Source organism: Ranitomeya variabilis, chromosome 2, assembly GCF_051348905.1.
Source record: "Ranitomeya variabilis isolate aRanVar5 chromosome 2, aRanVar5.hap1, whole genome shotgun sequence".
NCBI classification, from domain to species: domain Eukaryota; kingdom Metazoa; phylum Chordata; class Amphibia; order Anura; family Dendrobatidae; genus Ranitomeya; species Ranitomeya variabilis.
In genome coordinates this window covers 330,396,923-330,416,056 of record NC_135233.1, presented here as the reverse complement: position 1 = coordinate 330,416,056, position 19,134 = coordinate 330,396,923, and the positions used below count along the sequence as shown (strand labels likewise).

General features: G+C 44.2%; 1 protein-coding gene across 3 annotated transcripts in view; it reads right to left on the bottom strand.

The window, feature by feature from the left end:
* Nucleotides 1–19,134, bottom strand: part of MOSPD1 (motile sperm domain containing 1) — a 72,594-nt gene that overhangs the window by 31,298 nt on the left and 22,162 nt on the right. For 2 of the 3 annotated variants that reach the window (XR_013221310.1, XM_077285317.1), the window contains exon 2: nt 3,785–3,819. Coding sequence is in view for 1 of the 3 variants with exons in the window: in XM_077285316.1 (XP_077141431.1) it covers nt 3,785–3,819; nt 8,934–8,950 (52 nt within the window). In the remaining 2 variants the exon portion in view is untranslated. Of the gene's footprint in view, nt 1–3,784; nt 3,820–8,933; nt 9,264–19,134 lie in introns of those variants that run through there. The other variant, XM_077285316.1, reaches the window with a different exon arrangement.

Below are 19,134 nucleotides of genomic sequence, written 5' to 3'. Positions count from 1 at the left end.
GGTTCAGAAGACTTGCAGGCCTTTACATGAATTCATGCCCACCGAAGAAAACTGCAGTTTCTCTTATTCAAACTTTTTACTTTTATATGACAATTTGCTGGAAAAAAAAATGAATGATGAAGTTGAAATTTTACTTTTTGTCCACCAAGGTAAACACTATGTCTGGCGCCAAACCAACACAGCTCATCACTCCAAGAACACCATCCCCGCAGTGAAACATGGTGGTGGAAAAATCATGCTGTGAGGATGTTTTTTGGCAGCAGGGACAGGAAAAATGGTCCGAGTTGAGGGAGAAGATGGATGGTGCGAAATACGGGAATATTCTTGAGCAAAACCTATTTCAGATAGTCAGTGATTTTAGACTGGGGCGGAGGTGCACCTTCCAACCAGGGCTGTGGGGTCTGTATGCCAAACCTCTGATTCGACTCCTCAATTTCCCTGACTCTGAATCCTAATTTTGACTCCATGACTGACTCCACAGCACTGGTCACTACTGAGCATGTACATAAAGTGCAGCGCAGATTCATCTCAACTCCTACTCCACAGCACTGGTCACTACTGAGCATGTATATAAAGTGCAACACAGATTCATCTCAACTCCGACTCCACAGCACTGGTCACTACTGAGCATGTATATAAAGTGCAGCACAGATTCATCTCAACTACAACCCCACAGCACTGGTCACTACTGAGCCTGTACAGAAAGTGCAGCACAGATACATCTCACCTACGGCTCCACAGCACTGGTCACTACTGAGTATGTGCATAAAGTGTAGAACAGATTTGTCTCAACTAAGAGCCGAGATCCTTAGATCAGGAACAGAACAGACATTTATAGGACATTTCATAACTGTCCCAAATTATTATGAAAAAATTTACAGCACATCCTGCATTGTACTACTGCACCCAATTTATTATATATTTTAGGACTCAGTCCATTATACTTCGACTCCACCAAAGTGGACACCGACTCAACAGCTCTGCTTCCAACAAGACAATGACCCATAGCATACTACTAAAGCAGCACACAAGTGGTTTAAGGGGAAATGTGCAAATGTTTTGGAGTGGCCTAGTCAAAGCCCAGACCTTAATCCAACTGAAAATCTGTGGTCAGTCTTGAAGATTACTGTTCACCAGAGAAAACCATTTAACTTGAAGGAGCTGGAGCAGTTTGCCTTGAGGAATAGGCAAAATTCCCAGTGGCAAGATGTGGAAAGCTCATAGAGACTTATCCAAAGTGATTTGCAGCTGTAATTGCCACAAAAGGAGGCTCTACAAAGTACAACTTTAGGGGGGTTAATAGTTATGCACACTGAAGTTTTCAGTTATTTTGTCATATTTGTTGTTTGCCTCACACAAAAAAAAGAAAAACAGATATTCACAGTTGTAGGCATGTTGTTTACATGAACTGATGCAAACCCTAAAGTACAGTGAAATTCCAAGTTGTGAAATGGCAAAACATGAAAAATACCAAGGGTGTTGGTGGGGGGAGGGGGTGAATACTTTTGCAAGCCATTGTATACATTGAACAATACCTCTGCAGGCTGCTTTCAGACAGCCAGAATGCTGCAAAGATTTGGCATCTGTATTATGACTGCAAAGCGCAGACTGATCCTTAGGCTACATTCACACTATCAGTATTTGGTCAGTATTTTACATCAGTATCTGTAAGCCAAAACGAGGAGTGGATGATAAATACAGAAGTGCAGTCTGATATACGCCGACTCACAGGATGGAGAAATTACTTTTATCTTCTCCACACCTGAGATTTTATTCTTGCATGCCAGTGAATCGGATGGGAGGTGGAGCCGCATGTTCATCAACTGTAATGAGCGGCACCACGTGACCGCTCATACAGGAGAAGCTGCGGGGAGGAGAGCAAGCGTCGAGGGAGGCGGGTGAGTATTTTAATGCCGGCGGCCGGGCGCACAGGGGGTGGGAGCGGGGAGGATGCCCTAAAGTTTATTTTAAACACAAAAAAACAAAAAAAAAAAGATTTTTCATCCCTTCTCCCCAGCGAGCGCTGGAGAGAACGGATGAATGGCGGCATCAGCACCATGCTGGGGGGACAGCGCTTACTGTAGCGCTGTCTCTCCTGCACGGTCCGTGTGGTACCCAGGCGGCACACGGCTGCCGCACGTGTGCCACACGGATGGCCTACGTGAGCTCACGGACACGGATAACTCCGGTACCGATTTTTCCGGTACCGGAATTATCTGGACGTGTGAGACTGGCCTCAGAACATGATCTAATTCTTTCCTCTATCCAGTTTTCTTGTTGTGATCCAATCTTGGGTCAGTGTGAAAAAACATGAAAAATGTCTCCTATGTGCTCTGTAGATGAGAGCTGGGTATTCAGGAGTAAACACTTCTGAGCACTTACTCTGCCTATTCAGCATGCATTAGCTCTTAATTAGGCTTTGATCAAGAGTCTTCTCTGGCTTAAAAGACACAAGTAAGCTTTCAAGAGCGATTCTTCATATATGCCAGAAGGCTTTAAAAAAAAAAAAAAAAAGTGACGGAAAGTGCCGGCTATTCCTCCATTTGTCCTCAGTCATACCATCAGTCTACACACTGAAACGTAATTTCTGCCAGAAATCCGCCTGAAAAAGTACTCTACAGATGCATAAAGAAAAAATGAAACTATGCATTGCAATGTCACAATGACTTGTTGTGCATATGTTCAGTCTTTTTTAACTTCCTTTTTCCTCTTCAGGCAAAACAGCTAAAAAGACAAAGAAAATGTTTCAAGAAAAAAACACTTCTTGTATGTGTGCACAAGGTGTCTTTTTCAAGAGGATTCTACCAAAAAAGCACCGCAAAATGCCCATTAAATGAATATAGTGCACAGCAATGTCAAAGCGATATTGCTGTGCACACTTCCATCTCATGTCACACTCAATAAACTTCACAGTGTGAGTTTTTCCAGAGGAAGACGCTTTAGGAAATGATGGCATGTTTTTCTATTCGCCACGACAGCACCCACTAGAGAGAGGGGATCCGCCCCTAGGAACAGGAAACCTACAGAGAGATAAAAGGGGCGGCCCCCCTCGCTCCTCAGTTGGTTTCCTGTTCCTAGATGGGAACCCACAGAGAAGAATCTCCGGAGAAGGCAGATGTGCCAATAGACCTTATATGTAAGGCCGCACCTGGTCTTCACCTAGTACTTTTTATAAGCACCATAGATTAGATCTGTCTTCCTCCTCTGATCTAACCTTTGGAATATCGGTCCTTGACACGGTGAACCCACCCAAATTATAGTCTCTGTAAATCTCTCTAGTGGGTGCTGTCGTGGTGAATAGAAAATACCGGATTACTTACCGGTAATGCTCTTTTATAGAGCCCACGACAGCACCCACTCACATCCCTCCCTTTTTATAGTAGCACGAGGTGCCTTGGTGGTGAGGTGTTAATAATAGAACAATATAGTTTGTTTGTAAATATGTACATATTACTGAGCCTATTAACTGAAGCCTGGCGGCGGTTCTTCCTATTCTCTGTAAAACAACTGAGGAGCAAGGGGGGGCCGCCCCTTTTATCTCTCTGTAGGTTTCCTGTTCCTAGGGGCGGATCCCCTCTCTCTAGTGCTTTTTCGATGTTTTTGACAGCTGGCAGTTTTCCCTGAGCTTTTTGTGTAGTCTTGTGTTAATAGTACCAAATATTATCATGGTACATGCTTTACCCAGGAAAATCACCCACAGAACATGTATGTGAAAAACGGATGTCTGAATGTGGTCTTAAAGTAGTAAAGATGTAATAAAGGAAAGAGATGGAAAGGTTCCTACCTTGGATAACACCGTGTTCCTTTCCATGATTCAGGCTGTAAAATAGAATAAAATGTATGGTGATTACCGGTAGTATACTATTACATTTCCAGTATTATGGTGAGTCATGTTGTGTCTGAGGAAGAACTGAAGTCTCTGATGCAAGCCAAAACTAGACATGGCATCTCTTCTGTAGCTAGGCGTCCTACACAATCCATGTGGAGGAATTTGGATTCTGTAATCCTTTAATTAGCCATTACTTTTAGATCACCAATGCAACGAGTAGCCGCAACATGTCAGCCCTGCCGCTGCTTCCATATCAGTATTTGACTATTCTGAAACTAAAGACTAGAGAAACCATGGAAGGGACCCAACATCTATCTGAAGAATGGAGTCTTATCATACACTCCCTGTAAATAAATGGGAAATCTCACCACCTCTTTACTGAAAGCAGAGTTTGCGTCAGAGCTCTGTTATCAAGACAGATATAGGACCCATTAGTGGGATATGGCATAATTGTACGAGAAGGGAATACCCCTTTAAGTTCAACCCAGATCTTTCCTTTATTCCTTAAAATAAATCACTTGCACGCTTACGTCTCCTGTACCTCAAAAATATTATCAGAATACATCCCTTTATGGCTGCAGAAAATGTTGTCTTTCTGTCCAGCTCCTACATCAATACCTTCACCCTGTTCCAGTCACTGCACTGGTTCTCCATCCACTGGACAATACAATTCTGCAAAGTTCTTCACGACTCTTCTAGAAGCTACACCTCAGTCTACCATCCTACCAATGCTTTACGTTCTGCTAAAGATCTAAGATTTTGTTTTTCTTAATAATTTTAACCTCCCATTCCCATCTTATAGATTTTTCTCCTGCTGCACCAGTTCTCTCGATTGCACTACCCCAGATACTCAAATTAATTCCGAACATGTACAGTTCTTAGGCTATGTGCACACGTTGCGGAAATTGCTGCGGATCCGCAGCAGTTTCCCATGAGTTTACAGTACAATGTAAACCTATGGGAAACCTAAAACGCTGTGCCCATGCTCTGGAAAAAAACGCGCGGAAACACAGTGGTTTACATTCCGCAGCATGTCAATTCTTGGTGCGGATTCAGCAGCGGTTTTACACCTGCCCCATAATAGAAAACCGCAGTGGAATCCGTACAAAAACCACGGTAAATCCTCAGGAAAAACACGGTGTTTTTGCCCTGCAGATTTATCAAATCCGCTGCGGAAAACTCCTCAGAGAACCATTCTACGTGTGCACATAGCCTAAATGTGTCCTAAAAAAACAACATATTTTTACGCAGGACTATTACTTTGTAAACTTGAATACCATTTTTCGCTAAAATCTCATCTCTTCATTCAACAGTATCACGAAGACTCCTCGCTCCGTCATGCACTTTATAATGGTTGAAAGTTGGTCATGACTCATGAGACAACCGGTGAGATTTGTGCATTATGGTATAGTTTATCGTGAAACTGCATGTCAGGAAGAAACTGAACACTTTTACCCTGGTATTTTAGAGGTTTATGAATATATATAGGGCACATTTAGATATGAAAATAACTCATAACAAGCTTTCCTAGGAACGCTCATTTTATGATTATCGGCTTGCAAACTAAAAACGCTTGTTCTGCAGGTGAAATTATTTTGAAGCTGGCCTCAAAATATTTACTCTGGCCAGCACATTGTGCTGTCGATAAAATAAGTGTTCTGTGTGCAAAGAATACTCATTTTAATCATATTAAAAGGGAACCTGTCACCCCCAAAATCGATGGTGAGGTAAGCTCACCGTTATCGGGGGCTTATCTACAGCATTCTGTAATGCTGTAGATAGGCCCCCGATGTAACCTGAAAGAGGAGAAAAAGACGTTAGATTATACTCACCCAAGGGCGGTCCTGCTCCGACGGGCGTCTCAGGTCCACTCCGGCGCCTCCCATCTTCATTCCATGACGTCCTCTTCTGGCCTTCACGTCGTGGCTCCGGCGCAGGCGTACTTTATCTTCCCTGCTGAGGGCAGAGCAAAGTACTGCAGTGCACAGGTGCCGGAAAGGTCAGAGAGGCCCGGCGCCTGCGCACTACAGTACTTTGCTAGGAGGCGCCGGAGCGGACCTGAGACACCCATCGGACCGGACTGCAGTGGGACCGCCCCTGGGTGAGTATAATCTAACCTCTTTTTCACCTCTTTCAGGTAACATCGGGGGCTTATCTACAGCATTACAGAATGCTGTAGATGAGCCCCTGATGACGGTAGGCTTACCTCATCATCGATTTTGGGAGTGACAGGTTCCCTTTAATGATCTTTCTGTATGCATGAAAGTATGGTCAACCGGTTTAAACAGCCTATTAAACGGCTTCCATGTGGTCGATCGGAGGTTATTTTATGACCAAGTACGGCTTGTCTAAATGGGCTCTTATTTATGTTGGAAACTTGCATTCTCCATTCAAAGATGTAGAGGAGGTCGTGGCCCGGTGTTGCTTCAAGTGCCGGGCTGATAATAAGGTCACAGGGCCGATAGAAGAGATAGAGAATAAAAGACTGACCAATTTCTAATCAAGAACCAAGACCACCAGGCAGAAGACCTTTATCTTTGTTATTTATGTAATTATCTTGTCATAAACCAGTTGGTTGCAAATGAAGCCTTCCTCTATAGTTCCTCTTTGTATTTGGAAATCAGGATACGTCTACTGCAGTGTTCTGTTATTTCACATATATTTATTTTTCCTGAAGAACCCCTTTAGTCAAAAGGTCCCTATAACTTCATGGAGCGTTAAGGAGGGCGCTATCTGCTAAGCGAATATGCAACTGTCAGTTATTTTATATGTGTGGCCACTAACTGGGTTGTCCGGTGGAAAAAAAAGTTATCATTCGTTGATCGCTGGGGGTCCGACTACTGGGACATGCACCAATCAGCAGATCCGGGATCTTTCATCCCAGTTATAATGGAGAGGTAGTGTGCATGTGTGACCAACGCGCCATTCATTCCCTATGGGTCTGTGAGCGAGTAGTGGCTGAGTGTCCGACCTGCCATTCTATTTTGTAACAGGAGTACAAGATCCCCGTCAGAGATAAAAATTCCCCATTCTGCCGACCGGTGTGTATCCCAGCAGTAAGACTGCCCACAATCAGTAAGTTGTAACCTAGTCCACACCTGGCCCTCTAGCTGTTCCAGTCCGGCCAAATCGTGGTATATATAATGGTGGACAAGGGAGCTGCTGGCTCCTTCTACCATCATTCAGCGTGTCTCAGACTGCAGACTTCATTACATCACTACATCGTTTCAGCTCTGCGGAGCATCTATGCACACAGCAAAGACCGAAGCAAGCGCCGAGGGCAACGGGAGCGAGGTATGTGTATTTATATATATATATATATATATATATATATATATATATATATATATATATATATATATACACACAAATATACAGTATAGATATCTGTATTTAGAAGGGATACGTGGGGGCTCATACTGTATATAAGGTCATGCGGGTGCTTCTGGTGTATATAGGTGCAGTGTGTGGGTTCATACACTATATAGTGGCCTGTTTGTGGTGGCCCGTACTATGTGGGCTGTGTGTGGGCTCATACTGTGTATAGGGGGTTGTGTGAGGGCTCATACTGTATATGAGGTTGTGTGGGCACTTCTAGTTTATATAGGTGCAGTGTGGGGGTACATAGTGTGTATGTGGGGGCCGTGTGTGGGCTCATACAGTATACAGATGGTTGTGTGAAAGCTCATAAGGTATATAGGGGTTTCGGCACACTCGATTCTGCTCAATATACCTTTTAATAAATTAAGCTAAAATAATAATATATTAATATTGAGCAGAATTAATTTCAGCCTATTGGTTCAGCTCTCCACAACATTCACTGTCTCATGTGGCCCCCCTGTAAAATTAATGGCCCACCCTGACCTAGCCTATAGATAGATGAAAACCCCTTTAATAGCACCATACTATGACGACTTGTGTCCTTAAACCCTTAGCATATTCATGTAAATTTTGGTGGGTCCCTCTGACCTAAAATAGGATCTGTCCGGTTTCTGGGGTACCCCATAGTGACCGGGCCACATTTTCTAAATCTGACCAGTGTCCCTTTATGTGGTAATAACTTTGGAATGCTTCAACAGATTCCAATGATTTTGAGATTGCTTTTTTCGTGACATGTTGTACTTTATGTTAATGGTAAATTTATTCGATATGCTTTGTGCTTATTTATAAAAAAAATATATTAGAAATTTGACAAAAATGTAAAAAATTAGCAATTTTCAAACTTTTAATGATTATCCCTTTACTCCAGATAGTCATACCTTAGCAGGACATTAATAAATAACATTTCCCTCATGTCTGCTTTACATCAGCACCATTTGTAAAATGTTATTTTATTTTGTTTTAGGAGGTTTAAAAATGTAGCAGCAATTATTCATTTTTTTTTTTTCAAGGAAATTTACAAAACTTATTTTTTTAGGGACCTATCCAGGTTTGAAGTGACTTTGGGGGTCCTAGAAATTGGAAAACCTCCAAAAGTGATACCATTTTAAAAACAGCACCCCCTGACATATTGAAAATGGTTGTCATGTAGTTTATTAACCCTTCAGGTGATGTTAAGGAATGAATGCAAAGTGACATGACAGGAATGAAAAAGTAGATTTTTACCACCTAAGTGTCGCTAACTTCTGAACAGGCCGTTATAGCCGGCACACTCTAAGGTCGCTATTTGGCTGTCAATTGCCATGGCAACCATCAGGACCACACAATCATGATCTCAAGGTGCCGATGGGGTTATAGATGAAGCCCCCACACTCTGTTAACCATTTATATGATGGCACTATTGACAGCAGCATCTAATGGGTTAAACAGATATGGACGGTGCCAACACTGATCGTGGCTGATGCAGCAAGTTGTCAGCCATAGTGTACAGCCAACAGCTGCTGGACTGTCGCCTGTATGGGGATACTATTCTCTTATATCTCAGGTCCGTAAAAAGACGTATTGGTGGTCATTAAGGGGTTAAATGGCAATAATATCGCTGCGGACTACATGACAAACACCAGAAATCCCAAGAAAACAGAAAAACAGACCCCAATCACCCGGAACAATGCCACCCCGAACACATAAAAGCTAACATAAGCTACAGAGAAGTGTCATACGTTACCTTACGGGTGCCGCCATGCTACGTGAACGCCGTGAGCTGTACGTCGGACGGGCGGATACGGCAGAACATTTCCCACTTATTACGGATGAGGAGAAGCAGATATTACGGTCTGTTTTCAGCGTCCCGTCTGGAGCTCAGAGAACCTTCGCTCTTTGTTTTTCACCTCGTGCTCTCTCTTTTTTCCTCCTATTTGCTGGTGTATTTTCCCAGCCTGTCTAACTTGCACAACAGTTCCCTGCCCTCCCCCTCCGGACTCAGTGTCGCTCCACGTGGCTAGTCATGTGACCATGTTTACAGGGCGCTGCTGCCGTCTGTCAGGTCCGTCTGTCAGGTCTGGGGTTACAATGTCACTGCCTCAGCAGTGTCACCCTGACCCCGGGCTGACCAGCCAATCATTGAGCTGACTTGGCTGCAGACATTGCTGACAGCTGTGAAATCTTAGGCTCACGAGCAGACCTTGCAAGATGGGGCCCGCCCTGAGTCACGAAAACAAAAGGGTCCTGTCCCAGAAGAAAGAACAACAAGACGGCAGATGGTGCCATGTTCCTTTCTCCATAATCCCCCTGAAATGGCTGTTCAAATGTTAAAGTATTATCATCGAATAAAATTGGTTGACAACCGATAAATGATAGTGAAAAATGTAAAATGGCTCATTTATTTTTCTTTTCCTGTAAAAATTGAAACATTTATTTCAATAAAATTTACAATTTAAAATAAATGGCTGCTCAGCTGCGCCGTGTTGTAGGACACTAAAGATCAATGTAAATCTTTTCCTATATACCGGCTTTGTAGAGGAAGGGAGGTATGTGTCACTGCGCATGCAGCGTTCAGTGATGTGAAACCAGAGTTTGTGTGTTTCCAGCACACTAGGTGCTGAGAGGCCATGTACAGAGTTTAATAGGTGTTTGAGGACCTGCAGTGAGGTCATGATCATGTGACCAGTACATGTGATATATACCTGGTGGTTCAGTCTGGGTGGTGTTTAGGGAGAGAGGTGGAACTCCCACGTGGCTCCCATAGAAGCTAAGGTCGCTATGTGCGTTACCTGCAGTGAAGCCTGCAGGACAATGACTCTGATAGATTATCTTTGTTTTATCGTTATGCCAGAAAGGCTCTGTTCATTTTTCTGAAGCCTGCTAAGATTTAGTGACTAGTGACAGGTGCAAGCAAGTACGGAAAAGCACAACTGGTACTCCGGCGGGCACGGCTGGCACTGAACACACTGGAGGAATCGGGATGGTAATGGGTAGGGCAGTAACATAGGCAGGTACAAGTAGGATAAGGGAGCAGGTAGGAACCACTTCACACTGGAGGGACAGGAACTGTTAGGAACCAGTTCAGACTGGAGGAACAAAGACCCACAAGGTGCGGAGCAGGGGCAGAGCAAAGCCGCAGGAGACGGGAGCAGAGCAGAGCCGCAGAAGGTGGGATGGGAGCAGAGCGGAGCCGCAGAAGGCGGGACGGGACCAGAGCAGAGCCGCAGGAGGAGAGACGGGAGCAGAGCAGAGCCGCAGGAGGCGAGAAGGGAGCAGAGCAGAGCCGCAGGAGGCGAGACCGGAGCAGAGCAGAAAGAGTGGACACAGGGATACACACAACTGAGTAAGGAAGGCAACAGACAAGTATACAGACAGGAACAGATATAGGCCAAAGTGCAGACAAGAAAAGACACGGGAACAAGTTCAGGACAAAGGGTTCAGGGCCTGGGTACACAGCCCCCAGGGTGACAGAAACAGGACACAAAGAGCACCGAAACGGGCCTGGGTATGCAGCCCCCAGGGAGGTGGAAAACAGCACAGGACCTGGCAACTCAGTATCAGAATACACACTGAAAAAGATCTCTCAGTGGGTGGAGATGCCTTAACCCCTTTCTGCCAGCTGACGGAATAGTACGTCAGCTGGCAGATCCCCTGCTTTAAGGTGGGCTCCGGCGGTGAGCCCACCTTAAAGCCGCGACATGTCAGCTGTTCTGTACAGCTGACATGTGCGCGCAATGAGCGCGAGCGGAATCGCGATCCGCCCGCGCCCATTAACTAGTTAAATGCCGCCGTCAAGCGCTGACAGCGGCATTTAACTAGCTCCCGGCCACGCGGCCGGAAGTGCTCGCACCGCTGACCCCAGTCACATGATCGGGGGTCAGCGGTGCATTGCCATAAAAACCAGAGGTCTCCTTGAGACCTCTATGGTTGTTGATGGCCGATTGCTTTGAGCGCCACCCTGTGGTCGGCGCTCAAAGTACACCTGGATTTCTGCTACATAGAGGTGATCTGTACTTCACCTCTATGTAACAGAGCCGATCGAGTTGTGCATGCTTCTAGCCTCCTATGGAGGCTATTGAAGCATGCCAAAATAAAAAAAAAAAAGTGGTTAAAAATATAAAAAAAATAAAAAATATATAAAAGTTCAAATCACCCCCCTTTCGCCCCAATCAAAATAAAACAAGTAAAAAAAAATTAAACATACACATATTTGGTATCGCCGCGTTCAGAATCGCCCGATCTATCAATAAAAACAAAGGATTAACCTGACCGCTAAATGGCGTAGCGAGAAAAAAAATCAAAACGCCAAAATTACGTTTTTTTGGTCGCTGGGACATTGCATTAAAATGCAATAACGGGCGATCAAAAGAACGTATCTACACCAAAATGGTATCATTAAAAACGCCAGCTCGGCACGCAAAAAATAAGCCCTCAACAGACCCCAGATCATGAAAAATGGAGACGCTACGGGTATCGGAAAATCGCACAATTTTTTTTTTTTTTTTAGCAAACTTTGGAATTTTTTTTCACCACTTAGATAAAAAATAACCTAGACATGTTAGGTGTCTATAAACTCGTAATGACCTGGAGAATCATAATGGCAGGTTAGTTTTAGGATTTGGTGAACCTAGCAAAAAAGCCAAACAAAAAACCAGTGTGAGATTGCACTTTATTTGCAATTTCATCACACTTGGAATTTTTTTCCCGTTTTCTGCTACACGGCATGGTAAAACCAATGGTATCGATCAAAAGTACATCTCGTCCCGCAAAAAATAAGCCCTCACATGGCCATATTGACGGAAAAATAAAAAAGTTATGGCTCTGGGAAGGAGGGGAGCGAAAAACGAAAACGGCTCCGGGGGTGAAGGGGTTAAGTACCTGATGCTTCTTAGCAATAGGCTGGGGACATATTAGGAGTGTGCACAGTCTCTATAAGAATCAGGAAGTGTCGGGTCAGCCACCCTAAACATACAGTCAGGAAGTATGCAGCAAGCAAGGTCATGAGGCCAACAGCAAGGTGCTGGCAAAAGACAGAACTCACAGCATGGCCCAGAGTGGTGAGTAAGATGAGAGATGGGAAGCCATGCAGTGATGCCAGCAGGGATGCAGTAGTTTACCTACATCCTTGGTGGTAGAAGACCTGGGAAACATTCATGCCCATAGCGGTAAAAAAAAACAACCCTCACACATACAGGTGACATGTCCTAGTGCTGTCTGTTTTTTCTTAGCGAGCACACTGACCCATAGAGATTCGTTGAGCAATACACACATCAGTTTTAATAATTGATCTATGTCTTCAGTCCGGGAGACTCGGAACATGTCCTAATCTCAACCGATTTGCAATTTATGCCAATAAAGTCTATGGGAATTCATGTAAGACAGATGACACGCTGAAGACCGACTTTGCATTTCAGAGCTCCATCCGTTTTCACTGGTACATTGGTTAAGACTTAATGGATTAGAAAAGTCCAGCACTCTACTTGTTTCTGTGAAAAAAGTAAAAGAAAAAATGGCTGCAGCTAGGATGTATTTGTGATGCAACTAAGGTGATACATTAGAAAAAAAAAAACTGGACAGTTTTTCTCGGCTGGTAACACTCCCATGTGTGAATGCAGGCTAACGGAGCAGATGCACGAATCTGTTAAAAGAACAGATGTGTGAATAGCTCCATCAAATTGAGCCATGTGCTGTCTGTTTTACAAACAAGCATAAATTGACATATGGCGGTTTTATAATCCGCACTGCAGGTCAATTTCAGAGCAGACTGTTGCAGCTTGTTGATGTGATCTGATAAATCTGTGCTATACACATGTGACCTTACAAATATTGTACATACATTGACTGTGTTAGTAACTAAACCATAAGTCCTTTGGTAGCATGGACAGGTGCCAAGTCCTGCTGGAGAATGAAATTTCCATCTCCAAAAAGATTGTCGGCAGAGGGATGCATGAAGTGCTCCGAAATTTCCTGGTAGATGGCTGCACTGACTTTACATCTTGATAAAACACAGTGGACCTACACCAGCAGATGACATGGCTCCCCAAACCATCACTGATTGTGGAAACTTCACACTAGACCTCCAGCAGCTTGGATTATGTGCCTCTCCACTCTTCCTCCAGACTCTGGGACCTTGATTTCCAAATGAAATGCAAAGTTTACTTTAATCTGAAACAACACCTTGGACCACTGAGCAACAGACCAGTTCTTTATCTCCTTGGCCCAGGTAAGGGTATGTGCACACGTCCGGATTTCTTGCAGAAATTTCCTGAAGAAACCCGGAAATTTTCTGCAAGAAATCCGCTTTTTTTTTTTTTGCTTTTTTTTTCCATTTTTTTCGCGGTTTTTTAGCATTCTGCAAGCGTAATTAGCTTGCAGAATGCTAAAGTTTTCCAAGCGATCTGTAGCATCGCTTGGAAAACTGACTGACAAGTTGGTCACACTTGTCAAACATACTGTTTGACAAGTGTGACCAACTTTTTACTATAGATGCTGCTTATGCAGCATCTATAGTAAAAGATAGAATGTTTAAAAATAATTAAAAAAAATAAAAAAATGGTTATACTCACCCTCTGCAGACAGCCGATCTCAGCGGCGTCCGTTCCTATAGATGCCGGTGTGGTTCAGGACCTTTGATGACGTCGCGGCTTGTGATTGGTCGCGTGAGTCACATGAGCGGTCACGCGACCAATCACAAGACAGCGATGTCACCACAGGTCCTGAACCACACCATCTATAGGAACGGAAGAGAGAGCATGCACCGGAGAGGCGGGAACACTTCGGGGGCCATCAGAGGGTGAGTATATCACTATTTTTTATTTTAATTCTTTTTTTTTTTTACCAATTATATGGTGCCCAGTCCGTGGAGGAGAGTCTCCTCTCCTCCACCCTGGGTACCAACCGCACATAATCTGCTACTTCCCGCATGGTCGGCACAGCCCCGTGCGGGAAGTAAGCAGATCAATGCACTCCTAGGTGTGCGGAATCCCCGCAATTCCGCATTTTTAATGAACATGTTGCTTTTTTTTCCGCGATGTGATTTTTTCGCGGAAAAAAATGCAACATTTGCACAAAAAATGCGGAATACCCTGTAAATAATAGGAGGCATATGTTAGCGTTTTTTTCGCGTTTTTATCACGTTTTTATAGCGAAAAAACGCGAAAAAAAATCCTGAATGTGTGCACATGGCCTAAGACACTTCTGGCCTTATCTACTGGTCATGAGTGGCTTGGCACAAGGCATGCACTTGTAGACCATTGTCTGGATACGTCTGTGTGCGGTGGCTCTTGAAGCAATAACTCTAGCAGCAGTCCACTCCTTGTGAATCTCCCCCAAATTTTTGAATGGCCTTTTCTTAACAATCCTTTCAAGGCTGCGGCTATCCTGGTTGCTTGTGCACCTTTTTCTACCACACTTTTTCCTTCCACTCAACTTTCCATTAATATGCTTGGATACAGCACTCTGTGAACAGCCAGCTTCTTCATTGTGTCAATGACTGCCTTCTGGACAATTGTCAAGTCATCAGTCTTCCCCATGATTGTAGAGCCTACTGAAACAGACTAAGGGACCTTTTAAAACTCTTAGGGAGCCTTTGCAGGTGTTTTTTGTTAATTATTGTAATTTACTGAGATAATGACCTTTGGGTTTTCATTGACTGTAAGCCATAATCATCAGAAATAAACACTTGAAATAGATCACTCTGTTTGTAATGACTCTATATATGAGTTTCACTTTTTGTATTGAAGAACTGAAATACCGCTGAGATCTCATCTCCTGAGATCTTGGTGCTGAGATCTCCATCTGCACATGCGTCGCCCCCGGCAGCCATTTTCCCGGAGTCTCCGCATAGGAAACCATGGAACTGCGGGGGCTCTGGCCTTTCACAAAATGTTGGCAGAGCCACCGCAGCAGCATCGGACACCACCTGCAGCAGCACCGGAGACACCCACTGCAGCATTGGACACCCGCAGTGGCGCGTCACACATCCGAACACTCCCTCATCCCAGCCAGCGGCCTGCAGCAACGCTCCACTCTTGCCTCTTCCGGCAGCGACCCTGGGACCCCGGTTCATCGCAGCCACCACCCCCGGTAAGCAATAAGACGCATGGATTATAAGAAGCACCATTTTATAAAAAAAAAAAAATCCTATTTTTCTCCTCAAAATTTGGGGTGCATCTTATAATCCGTATCGTCTTATAATCCGAAAAATACGGTAAAGTAACTTTTTGATGATATTCTAATTTTGTGAGAATCACCTGTAAATCAATGGTTTACCCTGCAGAAGCCGTACAGCACACTTCTGTCAGGCTGGTATACATCAGGTCCCTGTTTTTCAGTTGCATGAACTCAACCATCATATTACATGCTGAGCCATCCAAGAAAAATCTGAATAGTGCGTGGAAAGCCTTTTATGCACAAGAGTGCTTTTGGCCAATAGATGTCATCGTATGGATATACAGTGGCACCTGCTGTCAAACATCATCAAATTCGCCGACATGTACCTCCAACGGACACAGTCTGAAAGCAGCCCGGGTGCTGAGGTTATTGGTTTGTGATCTATCTGATATCTACACTGCTCAAAAAAATAAAGGGAACACTAAAATCCCACATCCTAGATATCACTGAATCAAATATTCCAGTTGTAAATCTTTATTCATTACATAGTGGAATGTGTTGAGAACAATAAAACCTAAAAGTTATCAACGTAAATCACAACTAATAGCCCACTGAGGTCTGGAGTTGGAATGATGCTCAAAATCAAAGTGGAAAATGAAGTTACAGGCTGATCCAACTTCAGTGGGAATGCCTCAAAACAAGGAAATGATGCTCAGTAGTGTGTGTGGCCTCCACATGCCTGTATGATCTCCCTACAATGCCTGGGCATGCTCCTGATGAAGCAGCGGAGGGTCTCCTGAGGGATCTCCTTCCAGACCTGGACTAAAGCATCCGCCATCTCCTAGACAGTCTGTGGTGCAACGTGACGTTGGTGGATGGTGCGAGACATGATGTCCCAGATGTGTTCAATCGGATTCAGGTCTGGGGAACGGGCGAGCCAGTCCATAGCTTCAATGCCTTCATCTTGCAGGAACTGCGGTCACACTCCAGCCACATGAGGTCTGTCATTGTCCTGCATTAGGAGGAACCCAGGGCCAACTGCACCAGCATATGGTCTCACAAGGGGTCTGAGGATTTAATCTCGGTACCTAATGGCAGTCAGGCTACCTCTGGCAAGCACATGGAGATCTGTGCGGCCCTCCAAAGAAATTTCACTGCACACCATTACTGACCCACTGCCAAACCGGTCATGCTGAAGGATGTTGCAGACAGCAGATCGTTCTCCACGGCGTCTCCAGACTCTGTCACGTCTGTCACATGTGCTCAGTATGAACCTGCTTTAATCTGTGAAGAGCACAGGGTGCCAGTGGCGAATTTGCCAATCCTAGTGTTCTGTGGCAAATGCCAATCTTCCTGTATGGTGTTGGGCTGTGAGCACAACCTCCATCTGTGGACGTCGGGCACTCAGACCATCCTCATGGAGTCAGTTTCTAACCGTTTGTGCAGACACATGCACATTTGTGGCCTGCTGGAGGTCATTTTGCAGGGCTCTGGCAGTGCTCCTCCTGTTCCTCTTTGCACAAAGGCTGAGATAGCAGTCCTGCTGCTGGGTTGTTGCCCTCCTATGGCCCCCTCCATGTCTCCTGGTGTACTGGCCTGTCTCCTGGTAGCGCCTTCAGCCTCTGGACACAACACTGACAGACACAGCAAACCTTCTTGCCACAGCTCGCATTGGTGTGCCATCCTGGATGAGCTGCAGTACCTGAGCCACTTGTGTAGGTTGTAGAGTTTGTCTCATGCTACCACGAGTATGAAAGCACTACCAACATTCAAAAGTGACCAAAACATCAGCCAGAAAGCATTGGTACTGAGATGTGGTCTGTGGTCCCCACCTGCAAAACCACTCCTTTATTCAGTATGTCTTGATAATTGCCAAAAATTTCTATCTGTTGTCTATTCCATTTGCACAACAGCATGTGAAATTGATTGTCAATCAGTGTTGATTCCTAAGTGGACAGTTTGATTTCACAGAAGTTGAATTTACTTGGAGTTATATTCTGTTGTTTAAGTGTTCCCTTTATTTTTTTCAGCAGTGTATATGGATAGATTATGGTTCCATTACAATGATGGGGCCTTTTAACATGTACTTTTTTTGTGGACTAATTGTGCGCAAACAAAAAAAAAAAAAAAAAGAAACATCCTACTTTGATCTGCAGGTCAAATTTGTGAATGCAAGTCAATGGCCCTTTGAGAAAAGACAAAGAGCACATGGATGTCATCTGTGTGTTGTCCATACTTTACTGTTTAATGGGTAGGATGAAATTTTTCTTTTTTTTGAGATAAACAGATGTAATAAGGATTGTAGAACTTGACCAAAAATGGATCCTTTATACTAAAAATACATGGACTGTTCTTCATGTAAAAGAGCCCTTAGGCCTCATTCAGACATCCATTTTTTTTAATAAACAGACTATTTTTTCATCAGATTTTCATCTGTTTTTGGCACATTTGTTCATTTTTACCATCAGTATGACATCCATTTTCCTTGTAACCAAAGAGAGAAAAAAAATTTCCAAAGTTCTCCGACCCATTAAACAGTCAATAAGGACAGCGCTTGAATGTCACAAAGATGGCAACCGAGCATTGTCTTTTCTTCACGGACCCATTGATTTGAATGGGTGATTTTGATCTGCAATTTGGATCTAAATGAGACGTGTTCTGTTCGTGATGACACATGGCTAAAACCTGTACATGAAAGCCAGAAGTCTGAATGAGGCCTAACACCAGTTTTACACAATGTAATAAAAGTACAGTTTTGCTTTTGTATTACAGCCACAAGTTCTGGCCTGACCGCGGGTCTAATCACATGTATGATGCTGCTGATTTGTGTCACAAGGGTTGCGCCCATATTATGTGTGAATCTGGCCTCAGACAAGCGTCGAATGCTGACAGATAAACAATCACCACCGATAAATCTTATAATAAATGAAATGTGACGGCAAATTTGGGCCGCACAAACCCCGAGTTTCATAGTGAACATACTTCAAAAAGCCAGTAGGGAATGATGTATCTACGATTACTGCAGCAAGATGACTGGACCTGGGCGGCTTCTCCTTGTGACCCACTCCGAGACCAACAGGTCTCAGACTATACAGACATCTGTCATTCTAGGACAGAGGAGGACAGAACCCGCCAACCTGAGTCTTGGACTAGTTCTCTTCAGACTATGGGTTTTTGTTAAATACTGTATAGTTTCAGCGTAGAATATACACGGCTGTGATAACGCAGTCATTGTATGAATCGTGCTGCCCGTAGTTCACGCAGCATCAATCTCATGACAGGTTCCCTCTGATAGGCTGGTCCGGCCATAAGATATTTTTGACCTACCCTTGGGATTAGATCTTCATTAGTATCATGTCAATTGGGGTCCGACAGTCGGTACCGCCATCAATGAGCTGATCAGAGCTGCACTGCACAGCCCCATTCAATGTGTGGCGCTCACCGCCGAGCTTCTTATTAATAAAGTGTAAATGGGATCATCAAAAAGCAGTTTGTAAAGAGAGAGAAATCTCACATTCCATGACATTTACCCTGCAGGCCCGCAGCCAGATAACAGACATTGCCAGCGACCTGACCCAAATGGCCTGTTAGGTCAGCAGCACTCTGCATGGTTTCCAAACAGGTCGCCCTGCCTTAAGCAATATGAAAGCTGCCAGAACTGCCCAGCAACATCTCTCATATTTATATACACCAATTATTAGAATTCTATAAATATTAAGTGCAATAAAATACATTAAAAGGGTTTTCTGGGCTCAAGGTAGATTTCTGCACTCACCCTGACAGTGTGCAATGTGCACGCTGTTAGGATTCCACTCTATTTACAGCGCGAGTGG